General features: G+C 38.5%; 1 protein-coding gene across 1 annotated transcript in view; it reads right to left on the bottom strand.

The window, feature by feature from the left end:
- LOC134226733 (lachesin) overlaps positions 1-18,209 on the bottom strand; it is a 168,953-nt gene that overhangs the window by 80,008 nt on the left and 70,736 nt on the right. Inside the window, exon 3 of the mRNA XM_062707698.1 lies at positions 11,020-11,193. Within this exon, the coding sequence (XP_062563682.1) occupies positions 11,020-11,193 (174 nt within the window). The remainder of the gene's footprint in view (positions 1-11,019; positions 11,194-18,209) is intronic.

The raw sequence follows: 18,209 nt of genomic DNA, 5'->3' as shown, positions 1-18,209 counted from the left end.
TCGTTTGTGGCAGAATGTCGCTGAATACCGACAGCGAGCGGAGGTAGGATTTCGCTATTGCTAGGAAATTGTTTCGAAAAATATATTTGCATGGATCCTTTCCCTGCGTACACCCCACCCCCACGTAAAGGTGGGCAATGGAAAACGGTATTTAAAACACCGCCGACCGGTTCGATTTGGTTTGATTTGTTTGCTATGGTAGATGAAATAAACTATCCCGAGCAAAGGCAGATAACTGAAATGATATCAAACTGATAACATGCTAAGTTATCCTTATTATCATTTTGATATTCAGTTATCAATCATGTGATTAACTGATAACTGAATAATAACATATTTTATTATCAATACAAATTTGCCATTTTCTTTAAATTTTCGCGTCGTTCAAATATCGTACTAAACATTCTATTCTTTCAAACAAACTAACTTGTGAGAGCAACTTCCCTATGGACATATTTTATGGTGAATCCCAACTTGTTTAACACGAGGTAAAACTCTACCATATAAAACTGCGAATCTTTCTTTAATCAGATTTACCATACAGATTAGGATTAAGGTTTATCCAGCTTTCCATTCTCACCATAATGGCGGATGCTAAAAAAGTGTGACAAGAACTGTTTCTTAACACTGAGCTGAAATGTTCGTCTAAGCAGCCGATGATTTTTCCTCACAACAAATAATTTTGAAAATTAAACGACGTGTAAAATTGCAGCTCATCCTATCAAACGAATTAACATTCGATATTCAATTAAATTTGATTTAATTTTACAAGGAAGTACATTTTAAATTTATTTCGATTTAAAAGAATAGTGAGATCGATTGAATGTTACGTTTATTTGCATGCTCCAAATATGTGCATCAAAATACATTTAAAATCACAACATATTTTTATCTGTGCTGTTACCAACGATATCTATAGATTCTTTTATTTTCTGGAATTTGCGCAAGAGTTCAAGTTTTCTTATTTGTTTTATACTATGCTTATTGACTTTACTTTCATTTCAGGTGTCATTGAATAATGAAGTATATATGTATCTGAGAACCATACGATGTAGGAGTTGAATTAAAACTTAAGGTGGACTTGCAACTCCCGAAACATATGATCCAAGGGCATGTGCTCATTCAGGAATGGTGAATACTCTTGACTAACCGCCTATTTTGCAGGACAACGTCTATATATAAAATGAGTTTGCATTTGTTTGAGGCAATATAATTCACTAACGGCAATATAATTCATCTTGAAATCCGCAGTGTTCAAATATATGGGGAAGCGAAGAATTTAACTGTCGGATAATCAAGACATTGCAACGATCTGGTGTGATTTGGAGAAAACAATCATGATCGCACTAACGTCGATCTAAGTGCAGCGCTGCAATATGCTCAACTATTGACAGTTTTGAACTTAGGTTTGAACGTAAAATACGAATTCGGGCAAAATCGTTATATGCAGTCAAACCTCCACGATAGTTAAGGGTCGGTCGACTCATGGAAATATTGAGATGTAGAATGGAAGATTATTAAGAAGGTGTACTGTCATCATAGTAACCCATAAAACAATTTTTAGTGTTGAAAAATTTGCTTTTATGAGTCGATATTAAGTCATAGCACATCGACTCCTGATCCTTCACTGCATATAAATAAGAATGAGTTGAGATTTCTGTTGTCTACAAATAACAACATTTTTTCATGGATTAATTCTTTTTGGGATCAGCAGAGTTCAAACATGCATATGAAAACACAAACTTTCGACAGTATGCATAAATACTTAAAAATATTAGCGAAAAACTACGTCGTATCTATGATGAAATGATCAAAGAGCCCTGATTGGGAAAGCATGAAATACAGTCAATACAGTCCACGCGTTTTAGGCAACACTTGATTTCTGTCTTATTTAAATTCTTAAAAAAAATGATTGTTCAGTTTTTCTATTATTAATAGTTTTGGGCCCCCGTTTTGGTTTGTTGGCATTAGAAATATGTTATATGGTTTAAAAGTTTTCTAGAATCTGTAAAAAGTACAAATCAGATGTTCCCAAAACGGGGGAGCACTGTGTTTCAAAAACTAACAGACAAATGCCATAACAACCAAACTAGCAACCGCATCTTTGTTTGAGGAATATCATGGATACTAGAAATACTGCACGAATACTATTGCTGGACAATGATTAATACTATCGCAAAGTTTAGAGTTACTTGCCCCTTGAGAGAACAAGTAACTCACTGCGACATACAAGATTTTGGTTTTGTTTGAATAAATCCTAGCATTGAAATCGATTTACAGTGTTGCACTGCTAGCAACCTAATGATTGACAATAAGTAAGAAAAACTAACCTGAAGAAGATCGGGAACGATTGCCTAGTATTTATATATTTATTTAATTGGTCACAACTGAAAAAAAGTGTTCAATAAAAGGACGATGAACTGTATTTATCCTAATTGATTGTCGACTTTCTATTTTGAATTAAATTCGGTTTTCATTTTTGTTATGTTAAATGGTAATTCAACCAAAATGATAACAATTCTAGTTATCAATATAATTTGATAATAAGGTTTGTTATTAATAAGTTATTCTGCTTTGCACTATGTCCAGCCAACTGTTATATATGGTCATGGCATCATGATTTGATTATAAATAGTCTTCAGTAAATACAAGATTGTAGGAAGCGTAGTGCTCTTCTCGTTTGCTCCACCAGAAAGCGTAATTGGGTGAGTGCCCAGAGATGTCGCCGTACAATCACGTGATTCGAGTTCGAACCCCAGTGAATGCCAACATTTTTTTTTCAATGCATAACGAAGTCGGCAAAGAAGATTTAACTATTTTGGTCGATAAAACAGTGATGAGTGATAACTAATTGATAACTAAGTTAGTTATTTGAGTCAATAATATGTATAACAAAATGTGTTATCAACTTGGTATCAGTGATAACATAATTTGTTTTCATTTAGTTATTTCAGGAGCAAAATTCTGGTATCATTTTCGTTATGTTGGCTGTTAATTCAGCCAAAATGATAACAAATTCAGTTATCAAAATGTCCGATAACCGGATAATAGAATTTGTTATCAATAAGTTATTCATTTTTGCTCGGGATTGGAGCAGCAACGAATGTGGAGGAATGTTTTCGCTATCTTTAAATATTTTCAACAAAATAATCGGGCAAACGTTTGCCTTATTGAATCAAATATCAGCTAGGTTAGATTGAAAATCGTGATAAGTCATGTATTGTAGATTCTCTTGTATAGTAAATACTTGTTCGTCGAATTTAAATCTAGTTATGGCAAAATCTATCTAGACAGAATGATATGAAATTGATGTAACCAATAGGGAATGATGGATTGATGTACATTCTTAAATACCTTTTGAACTATTGAGTGACATCGAATCCTCTTAAGACTTAAGCAATGTTGATTGGATTGTCTACTGTTGAATAACACCTTATAAAGTGTAATAAAAAGAATAAAGATCGATCGGCTGAAGTTCGCTGATTCGATTAGCGATGATGGTGCGTGACATCAAGGCCAACCGTGGTACCTCAAACTGGATGTTGAAGCCAAGTACGTTATTTCTATATGGGTGACAGAAGCAAAAAAATCCTGCTTACTTACTGAGCACTTCCACGTAAAATCAAATACCGACAGTTTCCGGAATTATGCGATTCTGATCTACGTGGCACTTACACCCAACCAGAGATTGCAACATTTTATTGCAATTTTACATTAGTTTCGCATACGGTTTGCCAGAATTAGCGACTTATGCACAGACTGCATTAGTTGAAAAGCAGGCCCTTGCATTAGGTCCCTGGTCACGAGAAAATAATAACTGGTTATGTGTTTGTGTTTACATTGAATCTAATTTTACACACTTAAATCGAGGAATGAAATGCTGTATACTTCGACAACCTCAGCTACCTTACGGAAAAAAATCGGCCGAAGACGGGTGTTGAACTAACCACACTAACCATCTGGACTATAAACCACATAAGGAAAGATGCGACCAAAGGCTATCATTATCCACGTTTCATGCTATGTGGATGCGAGAATCATCATAATTTCAAGTGGAAGGGTAACAGGGATGGCAATGAGTGATACAAGGGGAATTATCACCATGCAAGTTTGTGTCCTTTTCCGTCACCAAGCTAAATCGAATCGGGAAGATTGTGTGGGTCAAAGTTATATTGCTATATTCATATACTTGTATGTACTAGGATCCAACGAGATTCGTTTAGATGTATTGATCGAAATCAAATACTGCAAAACCTTTTTTGCCCCCAAAACGGGGGATCGTTAATTGAATCAGAGCGTAAAATGAGTAAATGCTATTTGGAATTTGGAGCGCAAAAAAGTTTGCAATCTTTTAGGTAAGCAAAGTTTGATATTTAACTAACTTTTAGTCCTAGGATATTAGGGTCGTCCAAATTGTTTTCGTTATCATGGTCGTCCAATTGTTTGAGTGCTGAGGTCTTAAGATGTTCTTGGTACGCCTAGAAATCAGTGCACAATGGAGAAATCCAGAATACATGTAAAACTCACGTAAAATGCAATTTATTTATTTATTATTTATTTATTTATTCCATTCCAATTTAATACTTATTTGACCCAAAAATCCCTTAAATTTCCAACTTTTACCAACAAAGCATGTATAGTGCTTTTCTATGGATCTATAATGAAGGGGAGAACACATTTTTAGTACAATACTTGGAAGATAAAAACACGAAAAATATGATAAACTGTGATGTACATTGGGGCAAAATGAGCTTAATAACTACATACAGAAGTGTCTCACGTCTATAAAACATCACTCACTGAATTTCTTGGAAAACTCCTTTCGAATAAGCCCTTAATCTTCTATGTGCGTCGTCCGTAAGAAATATTATTCTATTTTGAATAAAAAAAATACATTAAATGAGCTGTATGACCCCTAAATCCCCTATAATTCAATATTTTTATTGAATTATATGATTATTTGTTATTTTCATTATATCATTGGAAAATATCAATTAAATTAACATTATTACACCATTTCCTTTCTCAGAATCATTGAGCTATATTATTTTATAGGTGAATTTGGGCAAAAAAGTAAGAAAAAAGAGTATCTCCCATCACCTCATATCTATGATCACATCAAGACTCATAACATATGACTATTCTTGTCTAGTTGTGCTATCGGGTATGGTTTGGAAATGTTTGGCATCGGTGCTGTTCAAAAGTTTTTAAAAATCGTTTTTTACTCAATAAATAACCAAATACAACATTTGTAAAACGATTTATTTCATTAATTTTTGTTCGGCAAACATTTGTCAATATCTGTTCAACACTTTGAGACAATAATATCAACACTTATCTGTAAATATTACTATTTTTACAGAATACATGAAAATTGCACATAAAATGCACTTTGAAGCTTATATGACCCCAAAATCCCTTAAATTTCCAACTTTTACCAACAAAATATATTTAGTGCCCTTCTGTGGATCCACAGTGAAGAGATAAACACAATTTTAGAACAATGTCTTAAAGATAAAATGACAAATAGTTTGGAAACTCGCGATATATGGGGCATTAGGGCAAAACGAGCTCAATAACCACATACAAAAGCGTTCCACGTCCATGAAACAGCACTCACTGAATTCTTTGCAAAATTCCCTTTCGAATAAGCTCTTGATCTCTTCTGTAAGTTGTTCGTGAAGAAAGTTATCAATTTTTTCCACCTTTGAAATCGGATTTCCCCATTGTGCAGTGTGGGGATGTAATGCCAATAAGAATAAGAAGAAGGGGTCACACAACTTGTTTATTCTTCAATAACTGCCTCCATTACGGAGCCTTATCCATACACCTTGAGTTTATGGAGTTCGACCAAATGTGACCAAATGTCGTACAGTATCCCCTAAAAATTTAAATACCCGACGCAGTTTACATTCACTCAGCATTGGGGAAAAAGTAACACTTTTTGGCCAAGGTCAGCTGCCATTGCAGCGTAGGTACTTCATTTACCGTTGCTAACGTAGCTCAGAAGCGACTATATTGATAAACAGAACTTTGCTTCTGAGCTGCGGAGGGCAATTTAATCGTTTCCTCGTTCTTGTTTACTTACAGGTGACGACGGTTCCGCACCGAAAGGTCTGGTGACATCCATATACCACTCACGAGAGTTTGGCGCCAAGAGCGGAGAAATCGACGCACCCAAAGAAGTGGCGAAGCGGGCTTGCATTCGCCTACGGGTAGGTCTCGTGCGAGACACTCGCACGTTACTTAGAGAGTCTGATTGGTACCACCGAGCCGGAGTGGTGTTTTAATTGTAATTCGAAAATCCAGTGCCGCACCGCGCGGTAAAATGTTCCCGTAGATTACCTGGAGCCCACGACAACAACAAGAACTACTTGGAATACAAACATATACCAAGAAGGGGTCTCACAAGTTGTTTATTCTTTAATTACTGCCTCCATTACGGAGGTTGCTGCATGGACCTTGACTTCATGTAGTTTGTAGACTACCCGGCATCAATGACAAAAACAATAACTACTTGGAATACATACAAATATATACCAATAAGGGGTCACACAACTTGTGCACTCTTCGATATCTGCCTCGATTATGGAGGTTGATCCACTTACTTTGAAAACTACCTGGAGCCCACAGCAGCAACAAGAACTACTTGGAATACAAACATATGCCTAGAAGGAGAAGGGTCATTTGGCCGAAACCCATTCAGCCGAAAGCCATTTGGTCGAATGCCACTAGGCCGAACAAGCCATTAGGCCGAAACCCATCTGGCCGAAAGTTATTTGGCGGAAAAGGTTGTTTGACCGAAAGGGTCGTTTGGCCAAATGGGTCATTTGTCCGAATGGGTAATTTTGCCGAAAGGGTCTTTTGACCGGAAGGGTCGTTTGGCTGAAAGGGTTGTTTGGCCGAAAGGGTCGTTTGACCGAAAGCCTCATTAGCCTGAAAGGGTCATTAGGCCGAAAGGGTCATTAGGCCGAAAGGGTCATCAAGCGGAAAGGGTCATTAGGCCGAAAGAGTCATCAGGCCGAAAGGGTCATCAGGCCGAAAGGGTCGTTTGGCCGAAAGGGTCGTTTGGCCGAATGGGTCGTTTGGCCGAATGGGTCGTTTGGCCGAATGGGTCGTTTGGCCGAATGAGTCATTTGACCGAAAGAGTCATTAGGCCGAAAGGGTCCTTAGGCCAGAAGAGTCATTAGGCCGAAAGGGTCATTAGGCCGAAAGGGTTATTACCCTAGCAGCACACATATTACACATAGGTTACTGCAACTCATATGTGACCAGATTTAGTCGCATTCAAGTTGCTGCAACCAGATTTGCCTGACTTGTGCTGCTCGGGTAGGTCGAAAGGTTCATTAGGCCGAAAGGGTCATTTGGAGACGTCTCACTTCTCTTTCCTCATTTCTCACTTCTCACTGTGAAAAGTGAGTAGTGCGAAGTGGGTAGTGAGACGTCTCTCTTCTCATTCCTAATTTCTCACTTTTCAATAAACTATTCGGCTAAATGACCTATTCGGCCAAATGACCCATTCGTCCAAACGACCCTTTCGGCCAAATGACCCTTTCGGCCAAACGACCCTTTCGGCCAAACAACCCTTTCGGTCAAACGACCCTTTCGGCCAAATGACTTTCGGCCTAATGGTCTGTTCGGCCAAATGGTATATTCGGCCAAAAAACTTTCGGTCTAGTGGCATTCGACCAAATGACCCTTCCCCTACCTAGAAGGAATCACACAACTTGTTTATTCTTCAAAAACTACCTCCATTACGGAGGTTGATCCCAAGACCTTGACTTTATGGGGTTCGTAGACTACCTGGCCCACGACAACAACAAGAACTACTTGGAATACAAACATATTTCAAGAAGGGGTCACACGACTTGTTTATTCTTCAATAACTGCCTCCATTACAGAGGTTGAATCACAGACCTTGACTTTATGGAGTGCGTAGACTACCTACAACCCATGACAACAGGTAATACCACTTCGCATGCAAGCCTCAATTCTGTTCCTCAAACATCCGCAGTACTTAGATCATCTAAAAACAACCTCCGAAACTAATTCAAATTTGCCTCAGGGGTCGTTCAACAATGATGTCACAGGTTTTAGGGGGGGAGGGGGTCTAAGATTTTGTGACACTGCATATACTAGGTATTCAAAAAAGCGTGACAGAGGGGGGAGGGGGGGTCTAGAATTCTCAAAAAGTAGTGGACGTCATATTTGAATCGTCCCTCATATAAATGATTGAAACTTTTCTTACGCTCCTATAGGGCGTAAAAAGAGGGAGCTTTATTTCGAATTTGAAGCGTAAAAAGAGGGACCGTTATTTCGAATTTTGAGCGTAACAAGAGGGGCGCAAAAATAGGGAGCGTAAAAAGAAGTTTTACAGTAACGAGACGAGCCAGCCTTGGGCTGAAAATCTCTTTAATAAAGATATAAAAAAATAGGTTTTACAGTAATCCGACTTAATGCAATGAGCTGGCATAACCAGTATGACATTCTCTAATCAATTTGCATGCGAGATTTGATAAAAAACGCTTTATAAAAAGAATGTCAAACATAATTGTGTTAGATGTAGGTATCAATCGCCTTCAGGAATCCCTGCCGAATCAACTACGTTTGGCGTGAATATATTTGCATGAGCGCCTCTCCATCTGTAGACAGAGAGGTGCGATATGCCTCCACAAATCATTGGCTCACTGCAGTCATTTGACATGTGTTCGTTGATCGTTTTCAAACGAATGTACCGAGATTTCAATATTGCTCTATTTTCACTAGTGCTCGATCAGTTTTAGTTTCCGAATGTTAGCAAATAACTGAATACCTAGATGTTGTCTGCAGTGCAAATAGTAAATAATGATGAAAAAATCTCCAACATCAAAACGTAAACAACCGCTGTGTTTTTGTTGGTGATTACCAGAAAACAGTACTACAGACTCAGAAATACTCAATATTCACGAAATACTCATTAGCAATATTTATTTTATTCATTTGGTTTTATGTTCTGTTTGATTACATTTCAATCATTAATAATTAGATGTAAAATATTCGTCATTGCAAATTCAACCTTCTTTTTGTGTGTTTCTTATTGCTGCCATATGAACACCTACATTTTTTCTTGAGAACAAAAATAGCATTTGAATGTAAAGAAATTGTGCAGCTGTTTCATTGCCAAGTGATGCGCAAATTCCACAAAAATTCTTTGTGTATGTATCAGGATAGAGAATATGAAGTGATAGATAGTATTTCTGTGAACACCTAAATAGCATGAAGGAATCATACCATGTGTCGAAAATAAGTTGTAAACTTTTAAAGTGCAAGTTCTGATACACCTTTTTATTTGTTGAAAACGTGTTGTTCGATTTAAAATACATTGCCGAACAATTTTTTTGATTTATCCAATTTTATTTGGATAAGATATTGTAACGGGAGGATCTGCCAAATATTCAGGACAATTTATACGCTTCTGCGTATGATGCACATGTGAAGGAGGAACATCCCAATGATTATTCAGCAACCAAGGAGTGAAAAAGGTAATCGAATACGTAGTTTAATTTGCGAAAATGTTGGATACAAGGTAAAGGTTGTGGCAAGTTGAAAAAAACGATCGTCAGCAGAACGCTGGGAAATAAAGAGAGCAACACGGAACAACATAATCTTTGCATGCGCTGTTTAATTCCTTACGGAAAGTTGCCATGCAGAGAGAATCATGATTGTGGTTGAGATTGTCACCACGTGTTGCTGCACCTTGAAAGACCGAAAAGTGTCTATTAGTGTCCTCATCAGCTTAATCAGGGATCCTAGAAGCACACGGGGCCCTCCTTAGCCGTATGGTGAGACGCGCGGCTACAAAGCAAGACCATGCTGAGGGTGGTTGGGTTCGATTCCCGGTGCCGGTCTAGGCAATTTTCGGATTGGAAATTGTCTCGACTTCCCTGGGCATAAAAGTATCATCGTGCTAGCCTCATGATATACGAATGCAAAAATGGTAACCTGGCTTAGAAACCTCGCAGTTAATAACTGTGGAAGTGCTTAATGAACACTAAGCTGTGAGGCGGCTCTGTCCCAGTGTGGGGATGTAATGCCAATAAGAAGAAGAAGAAGAAGAAGCACACAGTTATTAGCAAAATAGTGGCTGAATATTTCATGGAGATCCGCTCATCCGTCAAAACATTTGCCTTCCTTGATAATGGTTCTTCGTTGACGTCGATGGATGAGGAGTTGACAGAACGAATTCCAAAGAGTCTGTGTTTGAAATAGACTGCAGACGTATCGCATAGCTACGCAAAACAAGTTGTAAATTATCATCAACCGGTGGCCCCGCATTTGGAGCTTTTCAAAGATCGTTTTCATTATAAGGCAGCTTGCGCAAAACGTACCGTGAGTGTACTATACAGAGATGATGAGTGAGTTTTTTGTTTTCATTTAACGTTGGATTCAATCCCTGATCGTTGCCAAATTGGATCTTCCTGAACAGACGTTGGAATATCTAGACCTTGTAGCTAAACATAAATATCTTGATGAACATAAAACGAGTATATACTGAAAAATAATTTTAAGTTAAATCGATCAGGTGAAATATATAAAAATGCTTCTTATTGATATTACCAGTTCTTATACAGCTTCTTATATCGAATAGAAAGAAAATATGACAAACGCTGATCGGTTTTAATAATATTTATAGTTACACCATAAACAGATTATTGTTTCTTAAGTCAAGCTAAGCACTAACAAATAATGCTACCGATGGTAGGTATCTGTTTCTTTCTAATGAAACCCTTTGCTTTATGAATAGTAGCTGTACTATGTGCAAAAGAGTTAATTTTATTATGATACGATAAAATTTCCATCAGCTTCTTTATATAGATAAAAACCATTTTGGTTATTTTACTAAGCAGAAAATTTCAGAATGAACAAAGAGAGCCTCTCTTTTATCCATTTGACGAAACGAAAAAGTATTCTAGATTTAACCATCCACGACATTGCTCTAATTACTTTCCTACAGAAAACAATCATCCGGTGTCGTCTTACCTTTTATCAGCTCTCGGCTCTGTGGCTTTCGAAGCAGCATATATTCACCGTCCTCTCGTTTCCAGGTAACCCGCGGCGTAGGATGGCCAACCGCTTTACACACAATAGTAGCATCCTCTCCTTCCTGCACGGCAATGTCTGCCGACGACTCTTCGTTAATAATGTCCGGAGGGACTGCAAATGAAAGAAAAACAGATTCTGATGGTAAAACAAGAAACTGGAAGATCTATCTCTGAAAAATAGGATGCCTCAGACCCTACTCGTGACATCAGAGAACTTAACGGATGCGGAACAGGTCAGGTTCCGGTTCCTGCGTCAGAGCGGGCAAGCGGAAACGGGAGCACTGCACTGTAATTACTTCTACACCTTACGAAAATAATTACACTCAAGCGAATGCAACGTCTGCGTTAAATATTGTATCTTAATCTTTGTCGGTGTTTCATCCGATGCATTTTTATAGAGCTTCGCCGAAGGAAAAAGCTCGCTTCCCAACGAGCCACGATTCCGTGGAAAATAAGCAGCAAAGCACTTTTTGCCACTTCCTTTGCTCGCTGCTGCTGGGAAGAGCTTCCATTTTGCCTTACTATTTTTTCATCTCTTTTGTCTCAATCCTGCTCAACCATTATAACCATTGTAATTTTCTGTCTTGCTGCCTTTTGTGTGTAAATTGAATTTTTGTTCTCAGCAGGAAGCACTGACAAAGTATTTGCAGCGACTACCCGGCTATCCAAAGGGGGTATTTATTCCGTTACAGTGTTTAGCAAACAAAGGTCTCTAAAGGTGTTTTTCGAAGCGAAGTCTTGCGTCAATCAGACTTAGACATAATATTGAACGTTTTAAGTGTGATGAAGTCATGCGATCTTGGAAAATAGATCAACAGTAAGGCTAAGAAAAACTTCCAATGTTGGAATGTTATTATTCTATCGAAAAGATTGTTCAGGTTATCAACTGAACCTCATCGCGACAAGCACTTCTTCTCCATGCTTTTTATGACTCACTCATGATTGGATGTTTGCTACAATATTCTTTTAGGGTGAAAGATCCGATAGTCGTGGGTAAGGGTATGCGATAACACACTTTTTCCTAACGAAACGAAACGGAACGAAATTCAAAACGTCTATGTTGATTCGAAACGAATCGAAACGAAATATAAATTTACTTTCGAGACTTTGGAACGATACGAAGTCGGGGTTCATATAATTCGAAATTTTACGAAACGAAACGAAATTTTTTTTTTCGCGCAAATTGTATTGAATTGGTTTTATTTTATGAGCGCAATTCTGATTCCATTTTTGCCTTTCTCGTATACAAAGTATATACGTATGTTCGCTCCAAAAATGAACTTTTTATAGGAGTCCCTAAGACTCATAGTGTTATATACCGATCGACTCAGCTCGACGAATTAAGGTGATGTCTGTGTGTGCGTGTGTGTGTACGTGTGTTTTTTTTTTCCTAAGCAATGGAGGGGGAATCTGCTCAACAGACATCCTGGGTTGTCCAGGAAGTGCGGGGTTAGGGACCACCTCCACCAGCAAACGAGGGAGGCAGGACTACATCCCCGACCCGCTAAACCGTTTCCATTGCCGCCAAGCCCATAGTCCCTTCGATACAACCAGAAAGTAATGCTTCAAAGGGGGGGCAGTGCTAGGTTTCAAATGCTATTTTTGTTCTCAGGAAAAAATATAGGTGTTCATATGGCAGCAATAAGAAACACACAAAAAGAAGGTTGAATTTGCAATGACGAATATTTTACATCAAATTATTAATTGATTGAAATGTAATCAAACAGAATATAAAACCAAATGAATAAAATAAATATTGCTAATGAGTATTTCGAGGATATTGAGTATTTCTGAGTCTGTAGTACTGTTTTCTGGTAATCACCTACAAAAACACAGGTTTCGCAGGTTGCGACAGGATGATCTACGATGAATTACATCCCCGCAACTGTGACGTCGTGGCGCTGCAGGAGATTTGCTGCTGCAGGAGATTTGCTGGACAGGACAGAAAGTGTGGAAAAGCGGGCATCGGACGGCTACCTTCTACCAAAGCTGTGGCTAAGCATATGCGGTATTTCGAAAAATTTCGTTTTAGGGCATTCGAAACGAAATTCCGCGGAATTTCGCGGAATTTTAGTATGGCGAAATTTGATTTTCTGATTTCGTTTCGTATCGATTAATTTCAAAAATTTCGACGGAAAAATCATGCTTTTAACGAAATTAAACGGAATTTCGCGGAATTTCGAAATAAATTTTTAATATTTCAAATTTTCATATCGTAAAAAAATTTGGCTGCGCCGCTTAATAAAGCCATTCAAACTCTATTTAAAATTTCATAAAATATATGGGGCAAGTTGAAATGGTTAAACAAAGTTAAACTTTGTAGGGTATCTGTTCCTATATCAATAACAATAAGCCAATGCGCATATGAAATGCATTTATTTCTCACCCAATAATCAAGAAACATGAGAATAATTATGCTCGGCTCACGTCATTTTTAATTGATAACAATTTGGTAACTTCACAAATGAAATTGTTATCACATTATAGAAGTATTTAGCTAAAAAACATTATCACTGCCATACACCTATTTCAATAACATTCAAAAAAAGTTAATCCTATGCCTGTACCTATATCAATAATACTGTTTCCAACATAAAATACGCACACTATTACTTGTGTGTATACGTAACGATATGCTTGCAGTGATGCCGAATTATTCAATGTTTTGTATTTGAGTTAAAATATAATTACAAAACTCCAGTTTTCGTTGTAGTTTTCCAACTTATCAGATTAATTTCATGTTTGTCATAGCTTATCTCTTCGATATACCTTGTTTTACAAACATAAGAGTTGAATTTCACAGTAAAAGTTCATTCAAGCATTTTTGAATTAAAAATCTAGGTCGGCAACCCTTGCCGATGCTGCAAGCCATGTAAATAGTTTGGAATACGGACAAGAATAATTTAGACGTTGTTCGAAATAAACCTATATCAAACTATAGGAAATCGCGTTAGTTTTTCAAGTATGATTATATTTATAGTGAAATTGTGATGTGCTCTATGTGTTGTGAAGTGTATTTTGAAAGGATTCATTCGTTTTAACTTGAAATTGAGTGGAAAACAACGGCGTGAAATGAGATGAATCTGCTAGTAGCAATCGAGCAGTGCATCAAATCAACAGTTCAGAGGTAGGAGAATGAAAATGATTGTGTTTTATAATTTTGTTTTTAATAATTTGAGTCTTGTGAACTAAAACTTTACTCAAACGGAATTTTAAATAATATTCCAAACATTGGAGAAGGTGGTCTATTCATTATTGTGTACGTACGATGTGAGAAAATGTAATCAAATTGATTTTTTATTTGGTGTATCGACGGTTGAGATTAATATACGGGCTGTTATTAATATGGGAACAGATACCCTACATAGTGCTATAAAAAAAAAACATTCTTTGATAAATTTTGAGTTCGTTTGCGGCATTTGCTAGTTCGGGGCAAAGATTATACATAAAAAATTAGCAACCTTACCAAACAAACACAGCAAAGTGTTTATTGGAAATCAGCAAATAACCGTATTTTTTACGGAAGTCTGTTCTTTATTATGCTGAGCTGCAGAGATAAAAACTGATTGTGTATTTTTAATATTGCGAAAATTGTTTGGATACTCGAAATTACCTTTATCCTATAACTTCAGTAGACCCTCAAGACCCTCAACTTCAGTAGGCTCAAGTTCCCTATATTCTCTTAATTAATCAGATCTGTTATAGTTTTTTTACATTCTATTTCCAATGGTTTGAATTTCCAGGCTTTACAGATTCATCATGGAATGGAGAAAGTTTTCCGGGGCACCAGGCAATGTGAGGCAAGTAGGCTGAATCCGGAACTGTCCCTCATAATCCGGGACATTTGTAACCTAATGCCTACATGCAGATAGCTTAATGGTGTTGCTAGAGTAAGAGCATCTCACAGCTATTATTGTTAAGGTCCGACTCCCATCAGCGCACCATAAAATTTTTCTAATCGTTCTCACAAAAAGTGAGTGAGAGGTGAAGTGATTAAACGAAAAAGGCTTTCGTCTAGCGGTCACGATTAAAAATGCCCCTCATCATAACCAAAAAAATATTTCCATCAAACCTCAGTAAACATTTAGAAAAAGTCGGGTTTACACACTTAGTTTTTATTTCTGCAGCTCGGTAAAAATCCGCATAGCCGTGCGCCAGCTAAATAAATAACTGATATTCCGGCAAAAATAATGTTTGTTAGCTGATTTTCGGCAAATTATTTGCTGATTTCCAGTAATTTTGACAGAAATCTCGGCAAAAAACATGTTTGTTGGGGCACGGCTGTGCGAATCTCGGTAAAAGTTGACCATTTTGCTGACATCTCGGTAAAAAAATTAAGTGTGTACTACTGCAACCAACAGCTGTTTGGAAAGTCTCACAGATTCAATAAATCTTCATGAATTTGGTTGAAAATTTGCCTGGAGACTTTATTCAACAAATGAAATGGAAGGGTGGCACTTTGAATCTGTAATACTTTTCAAAATGATGGACAGATCCAATAAATATGAAATCTGTTGATTGCAGTTAAAAAATCAGCTTTAATTTATTTTTTACTGAGGCCTGTTGGAAATATTAAGCGATGAATATTTTTACGTTGTTTATGGTAAAGAGGCATACTTTTGAAAATGGTAAACAGGTACAAAACTGATCTGTAACTTATGTCTTTTTGTAAAATTAAGCTAGATTCTACCTATGGAATTTGGGTAACAATATTTTCCTTTAACAATATTAAACAAAATTAATTTTCTTTTATTGGTATTCTTTTTATTATTTTTTTGCATTATTTATAGGGTAGCCGTGCCCTTAGTGGAGGTAGCACCAATAGTGGAGGTAGTGGGGTTTTAATGAGATTTATCATATTTATACACTTTACTATAGTTTCAGTTGATGCATCGTGCTTTAAATATCCTGTTAAATGCAACTTATCTTAAGATTTCGCTTGAAAAACTATTGAAAACTATGATTTTCCTTAACAAAATTGACTCCCTTGCACCTATAGTGGTGCAACTGTACCAATAGTGGCGAATCTCATAAGAAACCAATGGAACCAACATTAATTTTCACCGCCGCTATAGGGACTGTGTACCCATAGTGGTGCAAGCAATATTTGGTAATTGTTGATGTTAAATGACATCTATCTCATTTTTGTTAGCAAATTTATTAGTTTATCCACTATTGCTACCGCTACCCTATAATGAAAAAAAAAAACTATTCAATAAAAATTCCGCGGAAATTTTTTAAATTTCGTTTCGTTTCGAAAAATTTCGAATCAAATGGACCTCAATTTCGTTTCGTTTCGAAGTATCGCAAGTAAATCTGAATTTCGTTTCGTTCCGTTCCGAACCAACAATAGCATTTCAAATTTCGTTTCGTTTCGTTTCGTCAGGAAAAAATGTGTTATCGCATACCCTTAGCTGTGGCACCACCAACGAGCTGGGAACCGGCTTCATAGTGCTGGGTAAGATGCGCCAACACGTGATTGGATGGCAGCCAATCAACGCAAGGATGTGCAAGCTGAGGATTAAAGGCCGTTTTTTCAACTATAGCATCATCAACGTGCACTGCCCACACGAAGGGAGACCCGACGACGAGAAAGAAGCGTTCTACGCACAGCTGGAGCAGACATACGATGGATGCCCACTGCGGGACGTCAAAATCGTCATCGGTGACATGAACGCGCAGGTAGGGAGGGAGGAAATGTATAGAGCGGTCATCGGACCGGATAGTCTGCACACCGTATCGAATGACAACGGCCAACGATGCATAAAATTCGTAGCCTCCCGCAGAATGGTAGTCCGAAGCACCTTCTTTCCCCGCAAAAATATCCACAAGGCCACATGGAGATCACCTAACCAAGAAACGGAAAACCAAATCGACTACGTTCCAATCGACGGTAAATTCTTCTCCGACATCACGAACGTCCGCACTTACCGCAGTGCGAATATTGAATCCGACCACTACCTCGTTGCAGTACGCCTGCGCTCAAAACTCTCGACGGTGTACAACACGCGTCGAAGTCGGACGCCGCGGCTTAATATTAGGCGGCTACAAGTCGGTAGACTAGCCCAAGTATACGCGCAGCAGCTGGAAAGGGCACTCCCAACGGAAGAGCAGCTAGGCGCAGCGTCTCTTGAAAATGGCTGGAGAGATATTCGATCCGCCATCCGCGATCCGCGCGGAACAGACAAAACTCGATTTTCCGGAGGAAAAAGCGTCAGCTGGAAGATCGAGACCGTGAAGAGACGGAGCAACTGTACCGTGCTAATAACACACGAAAGTTCTATGAGAAGTTGAACCGTTCACGTAAGGGCCACGTGCCACAACCTGATATGTGTAAGGACATAAACGGGAACCTTCTTACGAACGAGCGTGAGGTGATCCAAAGGTGGCGGCAGCACTACGAAGAGCACCTGAATGGCGATGTGGCACACGAAGATGGTGGTATGGTGATGGACCTGGGGGAACGCGCGCAGGACATAATTCTACCGGCTCCAGATCTCCAAGAAATCCAGGAGGAGATTTGCCGGCTGAAGAACAACAAAGCCCCTGGGGTTGACCAACTACCAGGAGAGCTATTTAAACACGGTGGTGAGGCACTGGCTAGAGCGCTGCACTGGGTCATTACCAAGATTTGGGAGGAGGAAGTTTTGCCGCAGGAGTGGATGGAAGGTGTCGTGTGTCCCAACTACAAAAAGGGTGATAAGGTGGATTGTAGCAACTACCGCGCAATCACATTGCTGAACGCCGCCTACAAGGTACTCTCCCAAATTTTATGCCGTCGACTAGCACCAATTGCAAGGGAGTTCGTGGGGCAGTACCAGGCGGGTTTTATGGGCGAACGCTCCACCACGGACCAGGTGTTCGCCATTCGCCAAGTACTGCATATGATACAATCGATCGGGACCAGCTATGGCAGTTAATGCACAAAAACGGATTTTCGGATAAACTGACACGGTTGATCAAAGCGACGATGGATCGGGTGATGTGCGTAGTTTGAGTTTCAGGGGCATTCTCGAGTCCCTTCGAAACCCGCAGAGGGTTACGGCAAGGTGATGGTCTATCGTGTCTGCTATTCAACATCGCTTTGGAAGGGGTAATACGAAGAGCAAGGATTAACACGAGTGGTAC

Source organism: Armigeres subalbatus, chromosome 3 (genome assembly GCF_024139115.2).
Source record: "Armigeres subalbatus isolate Guangzhou_Male chromosome 3, GZ_Asu_2, whole genome shotgun sequence".
In the NCBI taxonomy this organism is placed as follows: Eukaryota; Metazoa; Arthropoda; class Insecta; order Diptera; family Culicidae; genus Armigeres; species Armigeres subalbatus.
Note: the sequence above shows the minus strand (reverse complement) of the source record. Positions and strands in the feature narration are given on the sequence as shown.